The sequence below is a fragment of the Mangifera indica genome, chromosome 8, assembly GCF_011075055.1.
Source record: "Mangifera indica cultivar Alphonso chromosome 8, CATAS_Mindica_2.1, whole genome shotgun sequence".
NCBI lineage: Eukaryota > Viridiplantae > Streptophyta > Magnoliopsida > Sapindales > Anacardiaceae > Mangifera > Mangifera indica.
Window position 1 is genome coordinate 1,752,994 of NC_058144.1, and position 23,065 is coordinate 1,776,058.

Here is a 23,065-nt window from a genome sequence, read left to right on the forward strand (position 1 = left end):
ACATGATATATGTCAATTCAACAAAAACACATCTTCTTTCTTTTCGTTTGAAGTTAAATCAATAGAAGCACATTTTATTTCTCGTCCTTTGGAGCCGATTAGAAAAAACAAAGACAAATCTTTTTCAACTTTGATTCGACGATTCATTGTGCATTGAGACTTCTTCGTCTATAACCAACCTTCGTCGTTAGCAGTAGAGAAAGAAGAACGAACTAAAGACAATCTCAACTAGAGAATGAAAGAAAAAATTGAAATCCTAAGGAAAAAAAAATATAACTTTTCAAAACTTAAACAAAGAAAAATTATGAACTTTTAAAACCGAAGTAAATAAATAAGATAAAATTTTATTTTATTTAATATTTATTAATAAAATAACAATTATACCTTTAAATTTAATAAATTTTATTAATTTTAATAATTAATAAATGAATATTTAAATTTTCAAATGGAGTAAACCTTGCATGAGAATAAATCTTCTGGCCTATCAAAAACCATCATAAATAATTAGACTTACTAATAACATTTTTTAAAAGCAATATATTTTAAGGCAGAACAAATTCTTTCCATCCAGGATTTCAGGCCATCAAGGACTTGTTCAGGTAACATTTTCTATATCGATATCACATCCATTTTACTACATATTCTATTGCTGTTAAATCAAACGTGCTTAAATAAAGAATTTGTAGAGCAAGGCGCAAAATCATCCAAAACCAGAAGCAATTGGTTAACTCTCTTCAAATTGGAAATGGTTTATACTCGATAAACAAAGGGATGCTAAATATTGCGTCAAATCAGGCGCATTCACATTCAATCATTCAAAGAAGAGAGATCACTGAAAACAGTCACAAAGGTAAGCATATTGACCTCTGAATTGTTATTGAGCTGTAGGCAAATGCATATCTTCGCATGTTCCTTCACCATTACTTATTGACAGAGGATAAAAATGGGAAGCTGAGTGATACAAAATGTTCATAGGGAGACATAGATAGGAAATAAAAGCAATTTATCAACACAGGCTCCAACATTTATCGAAAGTCATTCTTAGATGACGACATCAAGACATTATCCCTACTTTACCTTTTCTATATCCCCTTGCCTACAAAAATAGCACACTTAGGGAACAAATTTCACAGTTGCACATACTTCAGTCTGATATTCTAATCTCGACTCCTAAGACGTCCTTCACAACCTCGTACGTCACAAATGCAATGGCAATTGATGGAACAACCTGAACAACAAAATATGGCACCAACATGAAATCATGTCTATCAAGTCAAACATATTATTGACTTACCAACAAGCTTTGCTTCTCAGAAGAAGTTCAGTAACTTCTAACATAAATCACAATAAGTCTGCCAGGAAACAGTTGTAGTGAAGGTGTAGAGAGGCAGTGCTAGTTCACCACAAGTGCTAGTTTATGATAATACTATTACAAGCTCACTAGGCAGAAAAATATTTTGTAAGTCAAGTCAACATAACAAACTTACAACTCCAGTCAATGCATTAGTAATTAACCATTACACTTTCCAATCTGAAAGCTTAACACAAAGCCAGCAGTTGTCCTGCTAAGTGCACAAATCTAAATGTGCTTTATATGTCAGATTACTCCAGCCAAAATTGAAAAGTTGGGAAGTCACAATGTGGATTCAAATGGAAATCTCTTTCAAAATTTTACTTGGTGAAGAAGAACAAATGACAATCAGACGTATCAAAAAACCACCCACCAACCCAAATTTTCATGAAGAATGCATGATAAACCTTGATACTTAACCTGCTAATCATAGAAATATTCTAGGAACAGAAGCATTTTAAATTAGGGTGAAGATTTTTAAGCATTGAATCTAAGATTTTTCTTCTGCTACGTCCACTTAACAATGCCATTATAGAAATAACAATGGATGCCATCTAGCCTTTCAGACTAATGCAACTCCTTCTCAAATGTGGTAGACTAACTTGACTTCAAAATAGAAAATTAGTGATGATATTAGACTGACCTTCACAGAATTAGGAACCAAACCCTTGTATAATGCACCAAACCCCTCATGCCGAACAGTTTTCCGGAATGCATCAATCATGCCATTATATTCTAGAGTGGCCTTGCTCCTCCCATCACCAGTGACAACTGAGGAAGCTTCCTTCCATCCCACCATCTGCATTCTTCGACGAATGACATCAAGAGGGTAAGCAACTGTTTGGCCAACAGTTCCAGCCACTGCCCCACACGCAAGCCTTGTCACTACATTCAGCTCAGAATCTTGAATTAGTCCAAAAGGCTTAGCTTTGATTAACCAATCCTTTAGAGACTCATACACAGCAAAGTTGAGACCCACATAGGGAATCTGAAAAGATGAATAACAGTATAAGACCCATATACAACAAAGAAAGGAGAAGTCTTGAAAGACTTCTCAACTCCAGTTATGAAAAATAGGAATAATAATTCTTACAACACCAATTACAGAAGGAAGCCAACCCTTGTACAAAGCCCGTGGACCTTCTTCACGTAACACAGTAGACAGAGCATGAAACATTCCCCTGTATTGATAAGGAGACTTGTCTGTCTGGAAACATTATACAAATAGGAGAAAACAGAAAAAGAATGAATCATGAAAACCTTTAAAATTCACGTATTAATCACATAGGGAAGGTCCTAATAATTACATAAAAGTAAACTTTAAGTCTTTTTATATGCAAGAGGTGCTAGTAAGTTCTTCCAAAAAGAAGAGATTCGGGGCAAAAAGCGGGAATAAAAAAATCCCTTCTTCACTGGAGAATTCAAAGAAAATAAAACCAAAAAAATAAGTACCTCACAAAACTTTATTGGAGAATACTTTGCAATTTAAACAAATGGTTAAAAGATGGTACCTGTACAGTTAATCTTCCTCGTACCATATCCATTGGATAAGTAGCAGACATGGCAATTATTCCAGCACATGCACCAGCTCCAAGGCGTAATAGAGGAGTGAGTTGAGCATCTTCTGCAAAAAATAAAAAGGAAAAAGAACTTATATAAAACTCATATCCCTACTACTCCCACTTGTGTGTAAACATGAAGATATGCTTAGTATTTTGCAAATATTGTCCCACGGCAATAATCGAGTTATGATGTTCTGCCTCATAATGTCTTGCAATGCACGAAGGAGTATTCGTCTGTGAAGACAAAAATGTCCAACAAAAGTTGGCATTACCATTCCCAGTACGCTGTTGATACAATTGCAGTATTCCCCTGTTTAAAATAGAGAGGGCCAATCAGCAAAAGGAAAAACCAATCAACAAAATGGTAATAGAAAACCATTTTGAAAAGGTTATCATCAAATATAGAAGAATAAATGTGGTAAGAGACATGAGGGACAAAAGGTTCCCTCAACTATGTGATAAGCTCCATATTAAAATGCTTGTAAGAGGTATTAGATATCTTTTCCTCAGCAAAGCTGAATATAAGAAAAAAAGAGATTATAATGCTTGATTACATGGTTGAATCTAATTTGGTCCACATTTTAAAATAATATTGTCCTATAAATTTGTTAAAGTTGCAGTTCAGCAAAGCATGTGTACATCAGTTGGAATCATCAAATAATTTACTCCAAGCCTCTATAAATTAATGCAAGCTTAGCACTGTAAAGAGACTACAAGCACATTACCTCAACAAACATTACTAAACACTAACTTATGCTTTTTCTGCCTTTTTCATTTTTACTTTTCTTTTGATAAGTCATAATGATACACAACTTAAGCCTGACAGTTGGTCAACAAAGAGATAGCCCAAAAATTGTAGTTCAGTTAATTCCAACATGTTTACCCTTTCAGTGACATTTTGAAATGCAGCAAGAATTATAAAGAATCTCACTTAGAAGCTTGCTCGTAGCTGAAGAACTTGACAGCTGAGTTTGGAATAATTCGGGCACAATTAGTACCATTGCCTTTGAACAATCCGCGAAATCCCTCAGTTCTCCATATATATTTCAACCCTTGAACTGTTCCATTGTATTTTATACTATGGGGATTCTGAACCTGCATCAAACAATGCATTTGATATGAGTATGTTTAAGAGTGAAATCATAAACATCAGGTGAAAATTGAAAAAACTAACCTGTAGTAATATTTTCAAACGTTCCAATGGTGCAACAGCTGTGCGGGATCTGCATTAACATCCCAAGACTCAGTTTGGTAGAAATACAACATGTTAATACTATAGCAAATATAAACAATAAAAGATGCATAACCTAGTCATGCTTCTGCATTCTGCTTTTGAGGAGATGAAACCTATATTGTGTTTGTATGAGTAAACCACCCTATTGGATTAACAACTGTACTTCTAATGAGTAGAAGAGCACAGCTTTGTTGGGAGTAAAATTAATGCCCCTTTCTTGATCAAAGTGCAACATTGTACACTAATCTAAATATGAAGTTTAGATTGAAGCTCTCATTGTAACAAAACAGATTGTGGTAAGTTTAAAGGCTGAAAATTTATGATCAAGGGAATTTTTTGTGCACAAATTCAATATTATCTATTTTCAGGAAGCAATTAAATTATGATTTAAATGAAAATAATTTTAAGATAAGTTGTCTGCAATACCTAGTTTAATAAATTATATCTCCGTGGTTGTACAAAAATTACTGGGATCAAATTCATGGGATTGAGGAGGTAACGTTCCCAAAATAATTTTGTCCAAGAAAATAACAGAGCGGCAATGAATTCATAACACTCATGCAAAATAAAACAACAAAGAATTCACCAGATTAAGTTCTCAGTTAATTTTCACTGCATAAATTTTCACATTCCAAACTACTAAAAAAAAAAAGAAAACCACTAAACTAGCAAGTGAAAAAATAAAGCACTAACACTCCGCCAGCGACTCCTCCAGCGACAAGAGATTTGCAGATACTTAGAATCGCATAGCTTGGAGCTTTAACGCCTTCTCTTGCAAGCTTCGCCTCCTCCGCTAGATTCACAATCGTCGACACCGCCGATTTGCTGGCCTTTACATCCTTAGAAGCCATCAATGACACCAAACCCTAGGCAGCGCGCACTAGTGTTCTCTGAGATAAAAGTCTCAGATATTAAAATGATCTAACACGTCGGATCTCCGACGATTATTAGGCAGCAAACCTTGTCATCTCTCTCTTCGCGGGTGCGAGTGAGTAGTGTTGGTGACGGCTTTTGAGAACTGAAAGTGAAATCTCAACTGTGAGCTCTGTTTCTGTGTACGTGCGTGTAAGGATCCGACGGCGTCATACACTACAAAGACTTCGAGTACCTTATTCGCGAGTGTAGCCATAAACTGGCACTCGCTTTGTTTATCATAAACGTGGAGCGTGAGAAGTATTTTACTGGTGGCGAGAGCGCCGAGAGGCTTGGGAGAAAGAGTTGATAGGGTCCATCTAACTTTCGATCCACCACAAGCGCGTGATTATGATTAATTATGTGAAACTATAAATAAACTGAGATCGTCTTTAATTTAAGCGAACTTGTGACAGGCAAATTTTGAAGCCATTGAAGTTATCGTCAAAGTTGTTAGTATCCCTCAAAGTTTTCTCACATTTTCTTCCAAGAACAGAAAACTACTTAAACACCTCTAAAATTCTTATAAAATATTCTTTTTCCCTCCTTTCTCCTTTCTTTTCCTCCCCTTAAAATCTTTCTGTCTCCTCATTATCTTTTCCTCTGACCTTACGCAGCCACTACCACCCCACCATTGCAATCTCTACAGGTTTCTGTCTTCTAAATCTTAAAAAAAAAACACACACAAGATCTAAAGCACAAAATCAACCGATAAATCAGAAAATAATCATTTTGCTGCGTACAAATCAATTAATGGGTAAGGAAAAAGGTAACATTAACCCCACTGTTGATGTACCCAACTCTCGCAAACTTCACGCATTTTCAAAATCACCCAAAACAATGTCTTCCACTTTTAACACTATCCATGAACCTAGAAAATCAGGAAGCTCAAAAAGAAAATTATTGCAAAAAACTGAGCTATGTTTCCAAACGAAATGAAAGCAGGGAAATCATATTTTTGATGTTTTAATTTTCTTTATCAAATATTAATTACTCTTATTAAACGTATTTTTGTGCTTTAGACTGTGTTCTTTAATAAGGTTTGGAAGAGAGAAACTAGAGAGAGATGGCAATGGTGGGGCTGTAGTGGCGGCAGAGGTGGGTGGTGAAGAATAGACGTGAGAGGGAAAGGAGAGGGGAGAGCAAGAGAAGGGGAAGAAAAAGGAGGGGGACAAGAGAAATCTAAAAGTCGGGACCAAAAAGACAACTCTACCCTCATACAATTATCTGATGTTGGATAGTTTTTGGAACATCCGGGGGTAAAGTGATTAAAAATGTTATAGTGACCTGACATTTTCATAAAGCTTAGGGGTACATGGGAGCCTGAAATTTAGCAAACTGCACACAAATGGAAACTTTTCCTGCGGCTTTTGTGCGTTTGCGGTAACAGAAACCTAAATGGCCTTTCTAACGGTGTCATCCATGATTTTATGGCTTACGAATAAAACTGGTTTCCTTCCCGCCAGCGGCAGCAGTCCAGCACGTCAACTGAATCCTATAATTGGAGCTCATGTTAGGTTAGCTAAAAAGCCCAAGCTGAAAGCCTGGCCCACACATTGACATAAATGGGCCAGGGCTATAGGCATAATTGAAAAGTAATATCAACACGCGCATACACAAAGGTGGATTCAAGTAAGTCGAGCCCCGATAAAAGTCAGCTCGTATCGTGTGTAAACAGTGTTATACTGTTTTTATCATGATTTATCTAGAAGACATTAGCAAAAGTTATCGATCTAAGTGCATGTATGTTCATTGTTTGACTCTAAAATCACACAAAAAATCATAAATGACATGACACTAATAGCACAATCATATCTTCATTGATTTAAAATCAACATGGATGCAGCAGATGGAATCAAATTGACCTTAAAAAGCAAAGTAGGATAAGAAATTGGCCAAACGACTATTTCCCACCCAAGGTATGCTGTAATGACAAGTTTTCCCCCTTTAACTATGGAAATACCAAACACCCACCCATGGCCAGTTAAATTTAACAAAACCCTAACGCCTGAAAATTTTATCTCCTTTTGCCTCCCTAAAGTTTGAAAACAAAAATTTCCCCCCAGCCTAAGTTTAAGAAAATGGCAGTTTCACCCTAGGGTTTGGTTTTGAAATCTCCGGCGACCTCTCCGGCTCCGTTGCCGACGGCTTCTCCCTCCCGAAGAATTCTCTCCTTCCGGTGATCGGTTTCCTCCCATTTGGAGGCCCGATCGTCGTCGGAAAAGCGGTGGGAGACGAAGAACTTCGTCGGGGAAGACGAAGTTCTTCGTCTTCCCAGACGAAGACGAAGCCGTCGTCTTCGTCTGGGAAGACGATCGGCTTCCCAGGGAAGACAACCGTCTTCTTCTGGGAAGACGATCGTCTTCCCAGACGAAGACGACGGCTTCGTCTTCGTCTGGGAAGACGAAGAACTTCGTCTTCCCCGACGAAGTTCTTCGTCTCCCACCGCTTTTCCGACGACGATCGGGCCTCCAAATGGGAGGAAACCGATCACCGGAAGGAGAGGATTCTTCGGGAGGGAGAAGCCGTCGGCAACGGAGCCGGAGAGGTCGCCGGAGATTTCAAAACCAAACCCTAGGGTGAAACTGCCATTTTCTTAAACTTAGGCTGGGGGGAAATTTTTGTTTTCAAACTTTAGGGGGGCAAAAGGAAATTATATTTTAGTTTATTTTTTAATATTATAGAGAAAATGACAATTTTACCCTTAACCCCGTTACTTTTAACTGGCCATGGGTGGGTGTTTGGTATTTCCATAGTTAAAGGGGGGAAACTTGTCATTACAGCATACCTTGGGTGGGAAATAGTCGTTTGGCCTAAGAAATTTGATATTTTCAACCATGACTAACCCTTCAGTTTGAATCCAACTGCGGCTATTCAGACAATAAAAGCTTAGATTACCTAAAATTTGTCGAACTATTAAATAAAGAGAAGCAACAATATAATATTGATAACAAATTGAATTATCAAAACACTGAACGTAGTCATTGACATTCGACAAGAAATAGGTTGAACAGTGGAAACATGTACGAGGCTTGAAAAGTCCCTCAAATCGAATAAATAGAATTAGGGCGGGCTGGCGGGTAACTCGACATTGGCTTATGGCCTTTGATTTGTTCTAGCAGGCAGTTGTACATGATCTGTTATATGTCTATTCAACTGAAAGGATATTTACCCAGATGCTTTAATCGTAAGGTTTCCCATCTTAATCACATCTCGGGCATGCATGCATTAGCGTACCCGGAGGAGAGGGTCAATGTTTTCTAATTGTGACAAGGCCAGTTTTCAGACAAAATTATTTCTCGGTATGAATTGGTACAAGTTTAGTTCAATACCATAATAATTAATTTAAAATTTATCAAAAATATCATAAAAAATTATTGATAATATAAATAATATTATTAATAAAATAAATATTATTATCAATATGATAAGAGTATTATTAAAAATAAATTTAAATTGAATTTAAATAAGATTATCAACTAAAGTTTCAATCAAATTCAACTTAAATTAAGTCCAACATGGAGATAAAATCAGTTAGGATTAAGTGTGACAAAATGACACTCAAACTATCTTTAGGATTGATCCATCTAAATGTTGATTTAATTTGTAGCAGCTAAGAGCACAATTATTTATTCAAGTGATATATTTTTAAATAAAATTATGTAAATCTATTTTGAGTGAGTATATATATTAATATATATTACATATGTATCAATAAGTGATTAAATAATTTTGATTTAAAAATAAAATAATAATTAATCACATAATAATATATTATGTGTCTACTTATTTATTTATTATATAATTATATATTAATTTATTTTAATTTAAAATTATTTAATAATATATATTAATTATATATATTTATATATTTAAATTAGATATATATAATTTTACCGATGGATTATTAAGTCAAGAAAGACAATGATGATATAAACCAAACCCAAATAAGGGGGTGGAAACCAGAAAGAAAGAGAAAGAAAATTTGGGCCAGAGACTAAGTCTAATACAGACCTTATTTTCAAAATTACTAAATTAACCCTATCTCTCTCAATTTTGTTGTAAAATTTCTTATTGGTTTGCCTTAGTGAGGATGACTTTTCTGTATAAGAGAATTGTCAAAGCCTCTGGAAATAAAACAATTCACGGTGATTTTAGGGTTTTCCGGTTTTCCAGCCAACAAGTCAAAAACAGGGCAAAGGCAGTAAGGGCGCCGCACCAGGCTGCCTCTTGGACGTACTACCTACTAGCGGTGTGCTGTGATGCAGACCACTCTTATTAGCATATTCGCATACAATTAAATTCAATTTGTTTATCTTCTAAGAAATCTCCACAGTTCAACGATCATCTCCATGCATATTCACAACTACCACGCAGACCAGACCAGTCTTGCTTTCTCAGACGGATGAATGACGAAACATAGTGTCTCAGACTCTCTCACCATTGAGCGTTGAAAAAGTGTCTGTATTAATAAGAGCAATAAATATATCCAAACGATAATGCCGACACCATTCCTGTCACTGTATCATTCTGAACCATGTGCAACCTACGTCCAAACATGTTCTCAGCCACGTGGGGTAGTTGTCTTCGACTGAAATTTTAATAAAGTTTTCCAATTAATTTCCAAGGCTCTGGTTTGAAGACAGATACCTTGAATCTTTCTTATGTCAAAGTCTTTATCATCTTAAACCCTTGTTGGAAATTTACTAGAAAAAAGAGTTAAGCTTTAGTGTCCACTCTCTATCAGCCTTGCTTTAACCAAAAATAAATCAAACGTGAATGCCTATGTTGATATAAACTTGCAAGTGAAAATGTTGAATTGGAGTCTTTTGAGAGAATCGGCCATGTTTGTCGGCGCCGATGGTAGTGACCTGATGATTTGTAAATCATAGGGGGAAAAATTATAGAGACAATAATTAGCGTGCGTGCATCACGTGTATTAAAAAACTACTGGTCCATTATCTATGCAATTGCATGCCTTCCCCCCCACCTCTCACGTGATCCCCACTAGAGTAGACGTGCAGTTACCACTTTCTTTGTTTCTTTACAGCGAGGGTACGGTCTTCACACTTGAGCACTTGGCATTATTCAGACGTCGGCCGGCCTTATCTCAATGTAATTTATTTTAAAGCCAATCGACTGTTTCTCATTCCACGAGCCGTACTTATCAATGTAATTTTTTATTAAAATCGAGCCAATTAATGCGACGTTAATCCATAATCATATTGATTAGGTGCCATCTAAGTTGAGAATCATCTCAATTATAGTTAATTTTCTTTTTTAATTATTTTTATTAAAATAAATATAAATTTGAATCATTATCACATCTTTCAATCATAAATCATGCAACATAGATGATAATATTAACATTATAATAATTATTTAGTAAGATCTCAAATATAATATATGAAACATAATTTTTATAATATATTAATATAAAATTTATATAACTTTATATTTTCTAATTCAAATAATTGACTTTTCTATGTGTGGTTGGCTTCCACAAGATTTATCTCCTTTGCTATGGAAGTCAGTTCATCCTAAGATTTATTAGATAAACGTGGAAATTGTTTTTTAAATTTAAAAATTGAGGATCTAGGGTTTCAGTAAAACTTCGTGGGAAATATTTATTTGGCCTCAATTAATAACAATTGACATTTTCAATCAATCAATGCCCTTTAAGGCTGTGTAAGAAATTCAGTGTCGTCAGGTCGATGGAAACCCACCGAAACATGGCTTTTTTTTTTTTTTTTTTGGTATAAATTATGGTGTCGGAAAAAAATCTAATGCGACAAATAATTGCCACTGCTTTTAGCTGCCTTATTGATCTCCAACGAGTACATGAGGATACGTAGATTGGGACAATACAGGCATCTGGTATTACTGTAGCATTTTCTGCTGAGAACGATGGATATATAAAATTACAGAAACAAGATAAGGTTTCTTATCTGAAAACCCTCCAACCATGTCCACCCATTAAGAACTAATGCGAAAAAATAAAATAAATAGAAAATGGGAATTTTTTTTCTAATATAATTGATTATATATTATATAACAGACATGGGTTATATTATTTAAAAAGCCAAAGGATACACACCCACCTAACCTTTACTCTTTTATTCAAATTTTTATTCATTAATTTTCAAAAATCTAAATATTTACTTATCAGTGGTTAACGTTAATAGTTTTAAGGATAAAATTATTATTTAATTAATAATTTTAAAAAAACTAAAATTTTATATTTTTTTCACTCTAAACTCTAAAAAACTAACAATTTTTTCTATCTAAAAGTTTAAAAAGTTATATTTTTCCCCTATTAAGGTTTTCAATTTCCTCCCTTCTTCTCCGACAATTGGAGCCAGCCAAGAACCTTGTCAGCCCATCCTCTACGTATCATTGACTACCCTGACCGAAGAAAGATAAAAAATGGTGAATCGATAGACGACCGAACGCATCTACGAAGGGCATTAACAGACGAATCAGTTGTGATTTCACCGGATTTAGTAGCTATTCCCACCTCTAAATCTGATCAAATTGTTGTCAAATTTGGTGAAATCACAATCAATTCGTCCATCAATGGCGTTCAGTCATCCGCTGGTTCATTGTTTTTCGGTCTTTCTTTGGTTAGGGTCAACAATGGCAAGTAGAGAATGGACTGACAAGGGTCTTAGCCAACGTTAGTCACTAAAGAAAATGGGAGGAAATTGAAAACTTTAACAAGGGGAAATATAACTTTTTAGATTTTTAAGTAAGAAAAAATTGTTATTTGTTTAGAATTTAAAGTGAAAAAAATAAAATTTTAAAACTAATAGGTTTGATTAACTTTAATAGTTGATCAATAAATTTTTAAAAATTAATAAATAAAATTTAGAAAAAAAAGTAACCCATGGGTCGGAATAAGTCCTCTGGCCTATTAAAAATATTTAAAACGTTTTGATTACAGTTAAATGATCAGGCATTTTAATTTAGTCGGATTGGGATGGTGACCTTGGTGGTCTTCAATCTGCTGTCACACCAGAAAGATTTTAATAACATTTGAAAGGGAGCTGGCCGAGTACGTCATTGCACAATTCAAATGGGTGGGCACAGACCTACAGCATAGAGGGACAAATATTTCAGCTCAAGAAATTAATAATCTGCATGAAAATAGAAACATAACGTACAACTGGCCCCGGCAAATGGGATAATAATTGATGCAATGGACATGTATTAAATAGTCACTTGATTAAGAGTTTTATTTGTTTATTATAATCGATTCAATTTCAAGAACGGACATTTTGATTAAAGTAAAGATTCTTCAATCCGGTGAATGAAGATGCTGTGATTTGCTGCTTCAGTAGGTGGAGGAGAATATACGCAAAATGAAATTGCAAAGGTGTGCGATAAGTTGAATAGAGATGCCAGGTTGCTTGAAATTAATGAACTACTTATTCAGTGGCCGGGAATTTTCACTTTACTGAGAATAATACAGCCCCGCACAAAAGGTTCCTTTTCGAGAGGAACCTGCCCTTTACTTGGAGGGGATAAAAAATAAATTATCCTCCGCATAATTGCTACCAAGTGTGTCCACCGTACAACATTATGCTTAGTTGACTGTACAATCCGCCCTCAAAGCTAAAAATCCAAGAGTATACGGCCAGCGAAGAACTTTCTTTACCCTAACTGACAATTAATCAAAGATTCAAGCTAAGTTAGTGCAAGATTTAACAGTAATTTAGTTTAATGAAGTTTAAATTTAAATTTAAGTCTAAAATTTTTTGTATTGTTGAACTTGAGTTTAGATGGTATTTGACTGATCACACTTGTAAGTTTAGAAGAATTCAATTTGAATCAATCAAAATAATATCATTTTGAATCTTTGATAGATTTTTAAGTTGATTATAATATTAAATTGAGTTTAATTTGAACTTAATTCAATATTATAAATGAACTTAAATTTGTTTCTTTTAAGTTGAACTAAGCTTAAATTGGTTTTAAAAAAACTTATCAAACTCAAACTATACACCTCTAATACTCGATAAGGTTGGATTCGAGATTTCAATTTTCAAATCTTAATTACTCTATAATGGCTTGGGTTTATTACAAAACTTAGCAAAAAGGTACATGAAAGCATTAATGACTTATATGACCTTTCTATTTAGTATCTTTGATTTTTAGTCAAATTCTTATTAATAAATTAAGTTTGCTATCTAAGTCAAATTATTTATATCTTACACACTTAAAATCTTATTATTTACTTAAAATATATAAATAATTATATATATATATATATATATAAAAGATATAAATTTTAAAATAATATTTAAAAAAATAAAAGGTTAAAATTTTTTTTTTAAACAAACTCAAGTTAGTTATTTATGTCCAAAACTTGAGGAGAGATCGTACTTATCAACAAGTTTTTTTCTTAAAATAATTAATTGAACTCAAGTCAAACACTATTTGATCCAGTTCGATTTAAATTCATCTTCGTGCAAGCACTAATTACATGATTTAAACATAAATTTCAAGCATGCATGTTTAATGCCTTAACAAATATTTGAGATGAAATTATATTTGAATGAAATTGGAGCAAACATTTGTCACAAATTACGTGTTTGAGCTCATATATACACATGTATCACTCTTTAAATCATGCTCTCTTGAGATAATTGGATAACTCATGATTAAAACCACTAATTCTTCATTTGGCCTTAAATATTTGTTAAAAACCAAATTAACTTTAAATTATCACAAATCACTTTCATAACAAATATTTTAAGTACAATTAACTCGCTGGTTGCAACCCCCCAAGGTTTCATAAAATGATTGAATCTCGTCCTTTAAACTTAAAAATGTCATTTTCCCACTTGTTTGATGATTTTGTTAAAAAAATCACTTAATTTATTTTTTACAAAATTAATATAAAATAAAAAGCACAAAAATTTAATTTCCGGGGCTAATTGTTATTTAGCTTAATAGTTTATTTGTAATGTTCATTAAAACAAGTATAGATAGAAATACCAATAATGTATAATTGTACATTTATGGTGAATTATAATTGTTGAAACCATTAAAGTGTTAGTGATTGTTTTAAAGGTTATTTGGAATTTTAAAAAAATTCAAGGTGTTTTTAAAAAATTCATTTTTTTGATATCCCCTTTATAATTTAAAAAATAATAATTACATCACAAAAACTAAACAAAATGTAATAAATTAAATTTTAAATACGTATTACAAACTATTAAGACTATAAATATAAAGTGTTATGAAACAAGATGGAAAAAAATATACATTTGCTTATAGTAAGTTTAAAAAATGAATGTACATCCTATAATAATATTTACAGTCATATTGACAGTGGTGTTATTATAATATTTTAAACCTAAAAAACAAAGTAATTATTAATTGCACTATTATTATAATATCGGGATAGAATAAAATAAATATCCTTTGACTGATGGATGGAAAATGATCTTTTCAAACTTAAAGGGTGAAAATTGTTCTTTTATCAAACTTTAGGTTGGAAACGTACCTAACTTAATATTACTGTACAAGAAAAACCAATGGTTGGGCTGGTTTAGTGGACTTCTTAGTTTAATTCTAGTGGTCACACGTCATCCCTTGACTCCGCAGGACGACCCACGAAATTACATAATTACCCTTTTCATTTTTTAACAGGAAAGTGCAACTGAGTATGGGAGAGTGAAATTTTATGGGCATTTAAATTTAAATTATAATTATTATGTTTATAATTAATAATGAACTCAACATAAAATCAATAATAATATTTTACTTGGAAAAAAAATTAAATAAGCTAAAAGATATGTTCCCACCCAAGGTTTGTTGCAAATCCAATTATTATCTAGGAAGTATTAAAAATTCAAACTCTCACCTATTGAGTGTTAAAATTAACAGAAATAATTAGTATCAAAGGTCAAATAGTCATTTAATTAATAATATATTAAAAATAATAAAATATTATCAAATTTTTTATAGGTTTATAAAATTAATAATTTTTCCTATAAAATTAAATTTTAAAAAATCATATTTTTTAATAAGGTTTTTTTTTTGTCCCTTCCCTTTTCTTCCTCTTTTTTCAGCTTCTTTCTACCTTTTCTTCCTTTCTCTGACATTGAAAATTAGAGATCTCTTAATGAACCTTGGGTGGGAGATCTCTGGACAAAAACAAACCTTGGGTGGGAGATCATTGGATCAACCTTAGTCAAAAGTCGAAGACATCTGGATGAAGCAAGAGGTGAAATGTCATATTCATCTAGAGATCTTTGATTTTTAACATTGGAAACGGGGAAAAAATGGAGAGAGAAGTCAAAATAGAGAAAGAAAAAGGGAGGGAGGGAGAATTCGACCAATGACGATATCAAAAAAGGAGAAGGAGAAGAAAAAGAAATTATAGAAAAAAATATTATTTTTTAACATTTTTTTAATACAGAAAAGAAAAAATAAAAATTATTAGTTTTTTAGATTTAAAAGAGAAATTAATAATATTTTATTATTTTAAATATATTATTAATTAATAATAATTTTATTTTTAAAATTAACTGTTTAGTTAATTTTAAACTTTATAAATAAAAATTTAAATTTGTAATAGTTAATAAATACAAGCCGGAGTTTGTAATAAACCTTGTGTGTGAATATGTCTTTTGTTGGCCAATTAAATATTACATATCACATGGTGGGTGTCGCCTCTTTGCATGTCTAGGAATTAAATGCTACGTCCTATCCGCATTAATTAATTTGAGTTTTGATACTTCTATAACTCTTATTATTAAATTTTTAGGTTGATAAGAATATATGGGTAAATTGTTATAATTAATTATATAATAATAATATATATATATTTTTTTTGCTTTCAGAGGGCAAAACCATATTCAACCACTGCCATTAATAGGCCATACTCAAATTGATGGGATCCATTTATTGCTTTGAATTTTATTAATCCAATCAGATTCGAATCACAATTATGGTGAAATTCGGACGCAATTTTCCAACATATGGCATAAGAAGTCTCATATCATAATGCACCAAGATTCTTTTTTCCGGCAACAACAAAAAAGTTAACATCACTTTAATTGCAAAAATTAAATTAAAAAAACTTTATATATTTAGGAGTGGAAATCTCCGCACTCACAAAAAATAATACGATTGGTCTAAAATTTTACTTGAAATTATAAAATTCAGTCAGATCGTATAATCCCAAGTGCAATATAGCCAAGTTCACACTTAGCTATTGCTATTATGAGCATAGGGTATTTTCTTTTTTTAATGAATATAGAGATTTAAGTAATTATATCTCAAATTAGGTCGTTTGTTAATATTTTACGAAAGCAAGCGATATTGACTCTATAATATGTATTCGTACAAAAACCTTTTACTTCCAAATTTTGCAATGAAAGTAAATATTTTTATCTAGAAACTTTCACGGGTGGGAAAATGTCAAAAGACAAACTTTAGGTGAGAAAAATGTTAGCTCACTTGATGAAGATGGAATACTAGCAAATAATTCAAAATCAAATTCGTTAAAATTTGAAAATATTTTTATAATAGGATATTTCCCTAATTAGAAAAAAATCATAAAATATTTTAAAATAGTTTTTTAATTATTGCAAATCACTTAAAAGTCCTGGTTGCATGCCAACTTAAGAATTGTTGATTAGCGTTATACAAGAATTGAATAAATGCATAAGATGTTCATATTTAGTCAAATATTAAAGAAATTTAATTAATTATTTCTGAAAATAAAATCTATAGATAGAAAAGGCCAAAGGACTATTTCCCACCTAAATCTAGTTGTGTTTTTGGAGATACATCTATAAAATTTGAAAAATTTAATTGTTTTCTCAAAGATACATTCATAAAATTTGAAAAATTTAACGTTTTAGTAATTGATTAGTTAAAGTTGAAATTTTTTATTAGAGATAAGAGTAAAATTATTATTTTATTAATAATATTAAAATATATCAAACTTATTATATTTTTCTCTCTAAATTTTAAAAATTAATAATTTCATCTCTTGTTTAAAGTTTTCTAACTTTGAAAAATTATATTTCACCCTCTCCCAAATCTAGGGTTTTTTTTTCTCTCCTCCAACCACCATCTTCGACATTGACAATCTCCCCTCTCCACTTTAAAATTTTAGTTGACATCTCCTCTCTCTAGATTGCTTTGTTGAGACGAAGAGATTGGTCTCTTCATTTCAATAAACAGATCTGGAGAGAGAAGGTTATCATATTCAATCATACATTGACCGATATTTTAGAATGAAGAGAAAAGATCGTCGATGTTAGTAATGATGATCAGATAAATGAAAAAAAAAAACTTTAATTTTGAAAGTGGAGAAATAAAAGTTTTTAAAGTTAAAAAACTTTAAGTAAATATAAAATTATTAATTTTTAAAATTTATAAAAAAATAATTAATTATATATATATATTTTTAATATTATTAATAAAATGATGAATTTATAGTTTATTTTTTAATGATTTTAAGCCTTGTAAACGTTTGTTTGAGAAAGCAACTAAATTTGATGGGAAATAATCCTTTGGCCAAAAGAAAATTCAAGGCAGAACTTTTACTTGAACGGCCCCACGACAAATATTTCCCTTTTGGCATCCCAGCGATAAATCCACATCCAAAAGTCTTAAGTAAGGACAATAAAATAAAAAGGTTGGCTATAATTGTCACCTTAATTACATAAACTTCCAACCTAGAAAGATGATGTCATTTTGGCAAAAACGAATGGGCAAAAAGGTATTTTCAATAATAAAAATAAAAATGGTAAATGGATGGCAAAAGGTGGACGGCATTTAGCAAGGCTTATATATCATAGGGAGAGCCAAAAGGATCACCACCAAAGCCAAAAAGAAAGTAACAGCCATTCGGCAATTACTGAACTAAATATTGCTTGATAGCTTCTCTCTCTCTCTCTCCCCAGTTTTGGTCAATTTTTTCAGAGAAAAGTGAGAGTGAAAGCGTGGAAATCGGTGACTTCTTAACGCCTTTCACTGAGCCTCGTTCTGATTTCAGTTTCTCTTCCTCTTCTCTTCACACACTGCGTCTCAGGTACTGTTGTCTTCTATCAGTCTTTTACTCACAATTTGTTCCTCTGTAAAACGGCTTCGTTTTGCAGGTTAATCTCCGAAGCTGCGGTCGTTTTACCAGTTTGGTTGTGTTCTGTATATGTATATGTGCCTGTTGACTTTTAGTTACCTATCAGTTTCTTCCTTTCTTTCTTTATTTTTAAATTGATATTAAAAAATATATTCTTACAAAATCATGAGATTTCTTGAATTGGAGCTTCAAAGCTGTACTTGTTTTGTTGTAGAACTGGTCGGTAAATCGTTTATTTCAAAGTTGTCTCAAATTCTATTTTTTCTTCCATACGAAGGAATCTTTTTCCTCGAAATTACTGATAGTCAACCAAGTTGACTGTCTTCAAAGAAAGACTACAACTTCAAATCTAAGCTTCTTTATCGTCTTCGGTTTTTTGAGGATATTGGACTCGGTGTTTAGCTCTCTGGTTTGATTGATTTTCTGTTCAACTCACTTCTGTAATTCTCTACCTCATCAGCTTTCTAATTTTTTAGTCTCTTTCATTCTCTATTCTGAACCTTCCGTTTCACTGATTTCAATTTTATAATTTTTGTTTCGGCAAAAAATAAAGAAGTTTTGTAATTTAATTATGTACGGACGTCTTTTGATGGTTGGTCATATGCTTACAAGCAATATAAAAGAGCACAGTAGATGAATTTGACCTTTTCAATTATGAGCTCATTATTTGTTCTTTTCGGTATTTATTAATTTTTTTTTCATTGGTTGAGGTTCAGTTGTTGTGACAATTGTTTATTTTTTTAGTAATATGTTACTGACTTTTATGTTCTATTTTTGTGTATATTATGATTTGGTTGCAGAAAAATTGATTGTGAGGATGTTGGAGAAGACGGAAACTATTGATGTAGATCAAGTGATAGAGGAATTTGAAACAGTCACCAAGGATGCTGAGAAAATTCAGAGGGAGACTTTGAAAAGGATTTTGGAAGAAAATGGATCGGCTGAGTACTTGCAAAATCTCGGTCTCAATGGAAGAACAGACCCTGAAAGTTTTAAGGCTTGTGTTCCACTTGTTTCTCATTCAGACCTGGAACCTTATATTCGGCGAATCGCTGATGGTGATACCTCACATATCCTCACTGGCAAGGCCATAACAATTATGTCGCTAAGGTACATAGTTTCAATAAATTTGTTATTGTTTCATGAGTTAAATTATAGTTTGGTTTTACTAATGAGTCATGTTCTGGGGAATTTTGTGTTATTGCAGCTCTGGAACGACTCAAGGAAAGCCTAAATTTGTACCCTTCAATGATGAGTTGATGCAAACCACCATGCAGATATATCGGACTTCTTTTGCCTTTAGAAACAAGTACTTTTCTAAATATTGCTTATCTTAATATTTTCCATGGTGCTGCAAAATTGTTTTAGTTGTTTGCTAGAGATGGATTGTACTTTGATGAACTACTATTAATTTGGGGTTAGTCACCCATGGTTTGTTAAACGTGAAAAGCTCTGCCTGTCTCTTGTTTTTAAGTTTGAAATTTTATCCTGGATTAATGAATATACTTTATGACCTGCAGAGAGTTTCCTATTGGAAATGGGAAAGCCTTACAGTTTATATATGGCAGCAGGCAGTTCATAACAAAAGGGGGGCTAAATGCAGGAACTGCTACTACAAATGTCTACCGCAATTCACAGTTCAAAAGTGGGATGAAGGCAATGCTTTCCCAGTGTTGCAGCCCTGACGAAGTAATATTTGGTCCTGATTACCAACAGTCGTTGTATTGCCATCTCCTATGTGGCCTAATCTCTTGCGAGGAAATTCAACTTGTGTTCTCAACCTTTGCCCACAGTATTGTCCACGCTTTCCGGACATTTGAACAAGTTTGGGAAGAGCTATGTGCTGACATACAGGAAGGTGTCCTCTCAAGTCGAGTCACTGTCCCTTCAATCCGAGCAGCTATGTCCGAAATACTGAAGCCAAATCCTGAATTGGCTGATTCGATTCATAAAAGATGCTCTGGATTGAGTAATTGGTATGGATTAATACCAACACTATTTCCTAATGCAAAGTACGTCTATGGGATATTAACTGGGTCAATGGAGCCATATCTGAAAAAGTTGAGACATTATGCGGGGGAGCTGCATCTTATCAGTGCTGATTATGGTTCTTCTGAAGGTTGGATTGGAGCAAATGTCAATCCAAGTTTGCCACCTGAGTTGGCTACTTATGCTGTGCTCCCTAATATAGGATATTTTGAATTCCTCCCTCTCAAACAGAATGTGGAGGATCAGGTACTCTACCTGGAGCGCAAGCCACTGGGCTTGACTGAAGTTAAGGTTGGGGAAGAGTATGAAATAATTGTCACAACTTTTGCAGGTAAAGAAATTGTTGACAAAGATACTTTCTTTCTTTAAATTCAGTGATTTATAAATAGAATTGTTCTTAAAACTTATGCAATTAACAGTTTATGGTGTTGTTCATTATGTGTTATTTCCCTGGACCATCATGCATTATATCATGCTTGACTTCACTGGCAGTCATTTAATAAGCATCTTGAAAACACAACCTTGATATTAATGCTCAGAGATTATATGAATCATATTAGAGCTTCTATCTGATGAATTACTACTCATTTCCGTCCTGTCTTGCATTTTTGCATACTATTTTGATATCATGCTGTGCCATGAATGAGATTATATATATGCTAGTTGACATAGCTGAACTGACTGTGAGACATGCATCTCTTATTGTATAAACTACAGTTTAAACACAGACATATTAGATTATTTGATGAATCTGTACTTAAATATAGCTTTTTCTAGGTGTTAATGCCTTGTTAGGTCCTCAATGCACCCCATGTAAATAACTGCAATAGGAAACACAATTTCTCTTCTCAAGAAGATACATGTGTATTCTGACATCAAACTCGCTCTATTATTGGTTTGAACATAAAATTGCCTTATCTGTATTTTGTGACAATTTATACGTAAGTACAGAAGCAATCTTTTGAAGGAGACAAATTTGATTTGTTAAATGTGCTTACTACTACATTATAGATACACACACACACACACATTTTTAAGGTTGTACATTACCTGTTTGACTAGTTTTTCTGTAATTCCTTGTGTAGTATAGTCTTCATGACACAGTTGTTTCTTGATTTTCACATTTTAGTGGGTTACTTAGAAAAGCATTTGAGATTGGATTTGAACAAACAAATGAATAATTTGTATGATCTGTATATTTTACAATGCAATACTCCTTATGAAGAAAACAAGGACTAGTTGAATAATATTTTGTAGTTTCTTTTAAAGTTGTCTTTCAAGCATGAAAGTTTCAGTTGGGCCATATGAAACAGAACCGGCTTAGGTCATATGTGTTCAAAAGGGCAGACCTAAAATATTATCATAAAATCATAGGGATTTCTAAAATGGATTTTTTCTTTAATTGTTGGCAACTGATGGATCTGCAGGTGGCAGTAATTTCAGAATTTTCAAATCTAGGTGTTAACCTGGTCTGCTTTATATATTCTGCAGTGGTGTTTCATAATTTTATGTGAACTGTTGGGTGACTTTTATTTGTAGTTCCCTTTGTGAAGTTGTACTATGCCATTGTGTTGAATCTGGAATTCTATTTGTATCTATAAACTGCAGGTTTGTACCGTTATCGACTAGGAGATGTGGTCAAGGTTATGGGCTTTCACAATTCAACCCCGGAACTGAAATTTATTTGCAGGAGTAACCTGTTACTCACCATAAACATAGACAAGAACACTGAAACAGACTTGCAGCTCTCTGTAGAAACGGCAGCCAAACTTTTAGCTGAAGAAAAACTTGAAGTGGTTGACTTCACCAGCCATGTTGATGTATCAACAGATCCTGGTCACTATGTGATATTCTGGGAAATTAGTGGTGACGCAAGTGCGGAAATCTTGCAAGAATGCTGCAATTGTTTGGATCGATCTTTTATCGATGCAGGCTATGTTAGTTCACGCAAGGTTAATGCCATTGGTCCTCTTGAGCTCCGAGTTGTTCAAAGGGGGACCTTCCACAAAATCCTCGATCACTACGTCGCGTTAGGCTCTGCTCTTAATCAGTTTAAAACCCCAAGGTGTGTAGGAACTGCCAACAATGTGGTGTTGCAAATCTTAGCTAACAATGTTGCTAAGAACTTTTTTAGTACTGCTTTTGGGTGAATGAATGTATGAAAAATGAAACTTCAATTGTATTATGCTTTTTCCACTAGAATAATGCAAATCTGTCATAGTTTTCTTGTTTCATTGGAATCTTTTGCTAGTATATACCTCTTGTATATAAAGTCAGAAAAAAGTTATAGTTTATTGCTTTTGAAGACTTTTTATTGGCAAGTCGCTGAAGCTACTTAAAGTGCCTTGATTCTCCATCTCTTCGTTGGAGACAAACGACAATTTGTCTTAAACAAGTGGGCTTATGACCCGCCTGAGTTGTGTCGGAAAACAAGTCTGACGTCACATGTTCAAGAAACTAGCTGTCGTGCTCATTGTCTATTCAAGCACTTCTTGTAAGTGAAGAGGGAGTCAATTTATACCACTTTCTTCCTTGTTGGGTGTGAGTGGAGGCTAAAGCTTTCTTGTTTCATTGGAATCTTTTCTTAAAAAAAATAAAATAAAATAAAAAAGTTCTTGAATGTAATTTCTTTACTACAAAATATGTGAAGCCAAGCAAGACTAATGATATTCTAGAGGATCAGTCTATCTAGAGAAAAAATGCCACCATTAAAAGCTGCTCAATTTAGTCGTCATGGTAGTAGTTGGTGGAGCCGATGAACAATTATTTAATAATCTTGGGATATTTAAATGGTGTCTTTTAATTTGAAAATAACTTTGGAATGCATGGAGCTTCCTCTTTTAGGTGTCAGTAAAGATCTAGATTAATTAATTAAATACGCATTTAAAACGCAAATGGTGTTTTAGTGGTGG

The 23,065-nt window shown here is 33.1% G+C and overlaps 2 protein-coding genes across 3 annotated transcripts; one reads left to right on the top strand and one right to left on the bottom strand.

The window, feature by feature from the left end:
* Nucleotides 1-833: 833 nt before the first annotated feature.
* LOC123223934 (mitochondrial adenine nucleotide transporter ADNT1) lies at nucleotides 834-5,404 on the bottom strand. Its single transcript, XM_044647428.1, has 8 exons — nucleotides 4,841-5,404; nucleotides 4,088-4,136; nucleotides 3,845-4,008; nucleotides 3,186-3,223; nucleotides 2,863-2,975; nucleotides 2,445-2,558; nucleotides 1,995-2,339; nucleotides 834-1,228 (listed from the first exon to the last, which is right to left on the bottom strand). The coding sequence occupies exons 1-8, from the start codon at nucleotides 4,996-4,998 to the stop codon at nucleotides 1,145-1,147; spliced, it is 1,065 nt and encodes a 354-aa protein (XP_044503363.1). The 5' UTR covers nucleotides 4,999-5,404; the 3' UTR covers nucleotides 834-1,144.
* A 12,486-nt stretch (nucleotides 5,405-17,890) lies between these two features.
* Nucleotides 17,891-22,387, top strand: LOC123223803 (jasmonoyl--L-amino acid synthetase JAR4-like). 2 transcript variants are annotated; one of them, XM_044647180.1, is made up of 5 exons: nucleotides 17,891-18,116; nucleotides 18,965-19,274; nucleotides 19,372-19,473; nucleotides 19,685-20,484; nucleotides 21,762-22,387. In XM_044647180.1, the coding sequence occupies exons 2-5, from the start codon at nucleotides 18,982-18,984 to the stop codon at nucleotides 22,301-22,303; spliced, it is 1,737 nt and encodes a 578-aa protein (XP_044503115.1). In that variant the 5' UTR covers nucleotides 17,891-18,116; nucleotides 18,965-18,981; the 3' UTR covers nucleotides 22,304-22,387. The 2 variants fall into 2 exon arrangements, with proteins under 2 accessions (XP_044503115.1, XP_044503116.1); XM_044647181.1 differs by lacking the exon at nucleotides 17,891-18,116 and adding an exon at nucleotides 18,460-18,604.
* The last annotated feature ends 678 nt before the right edge of the window (nucleotides 22,388-23,065 follow it).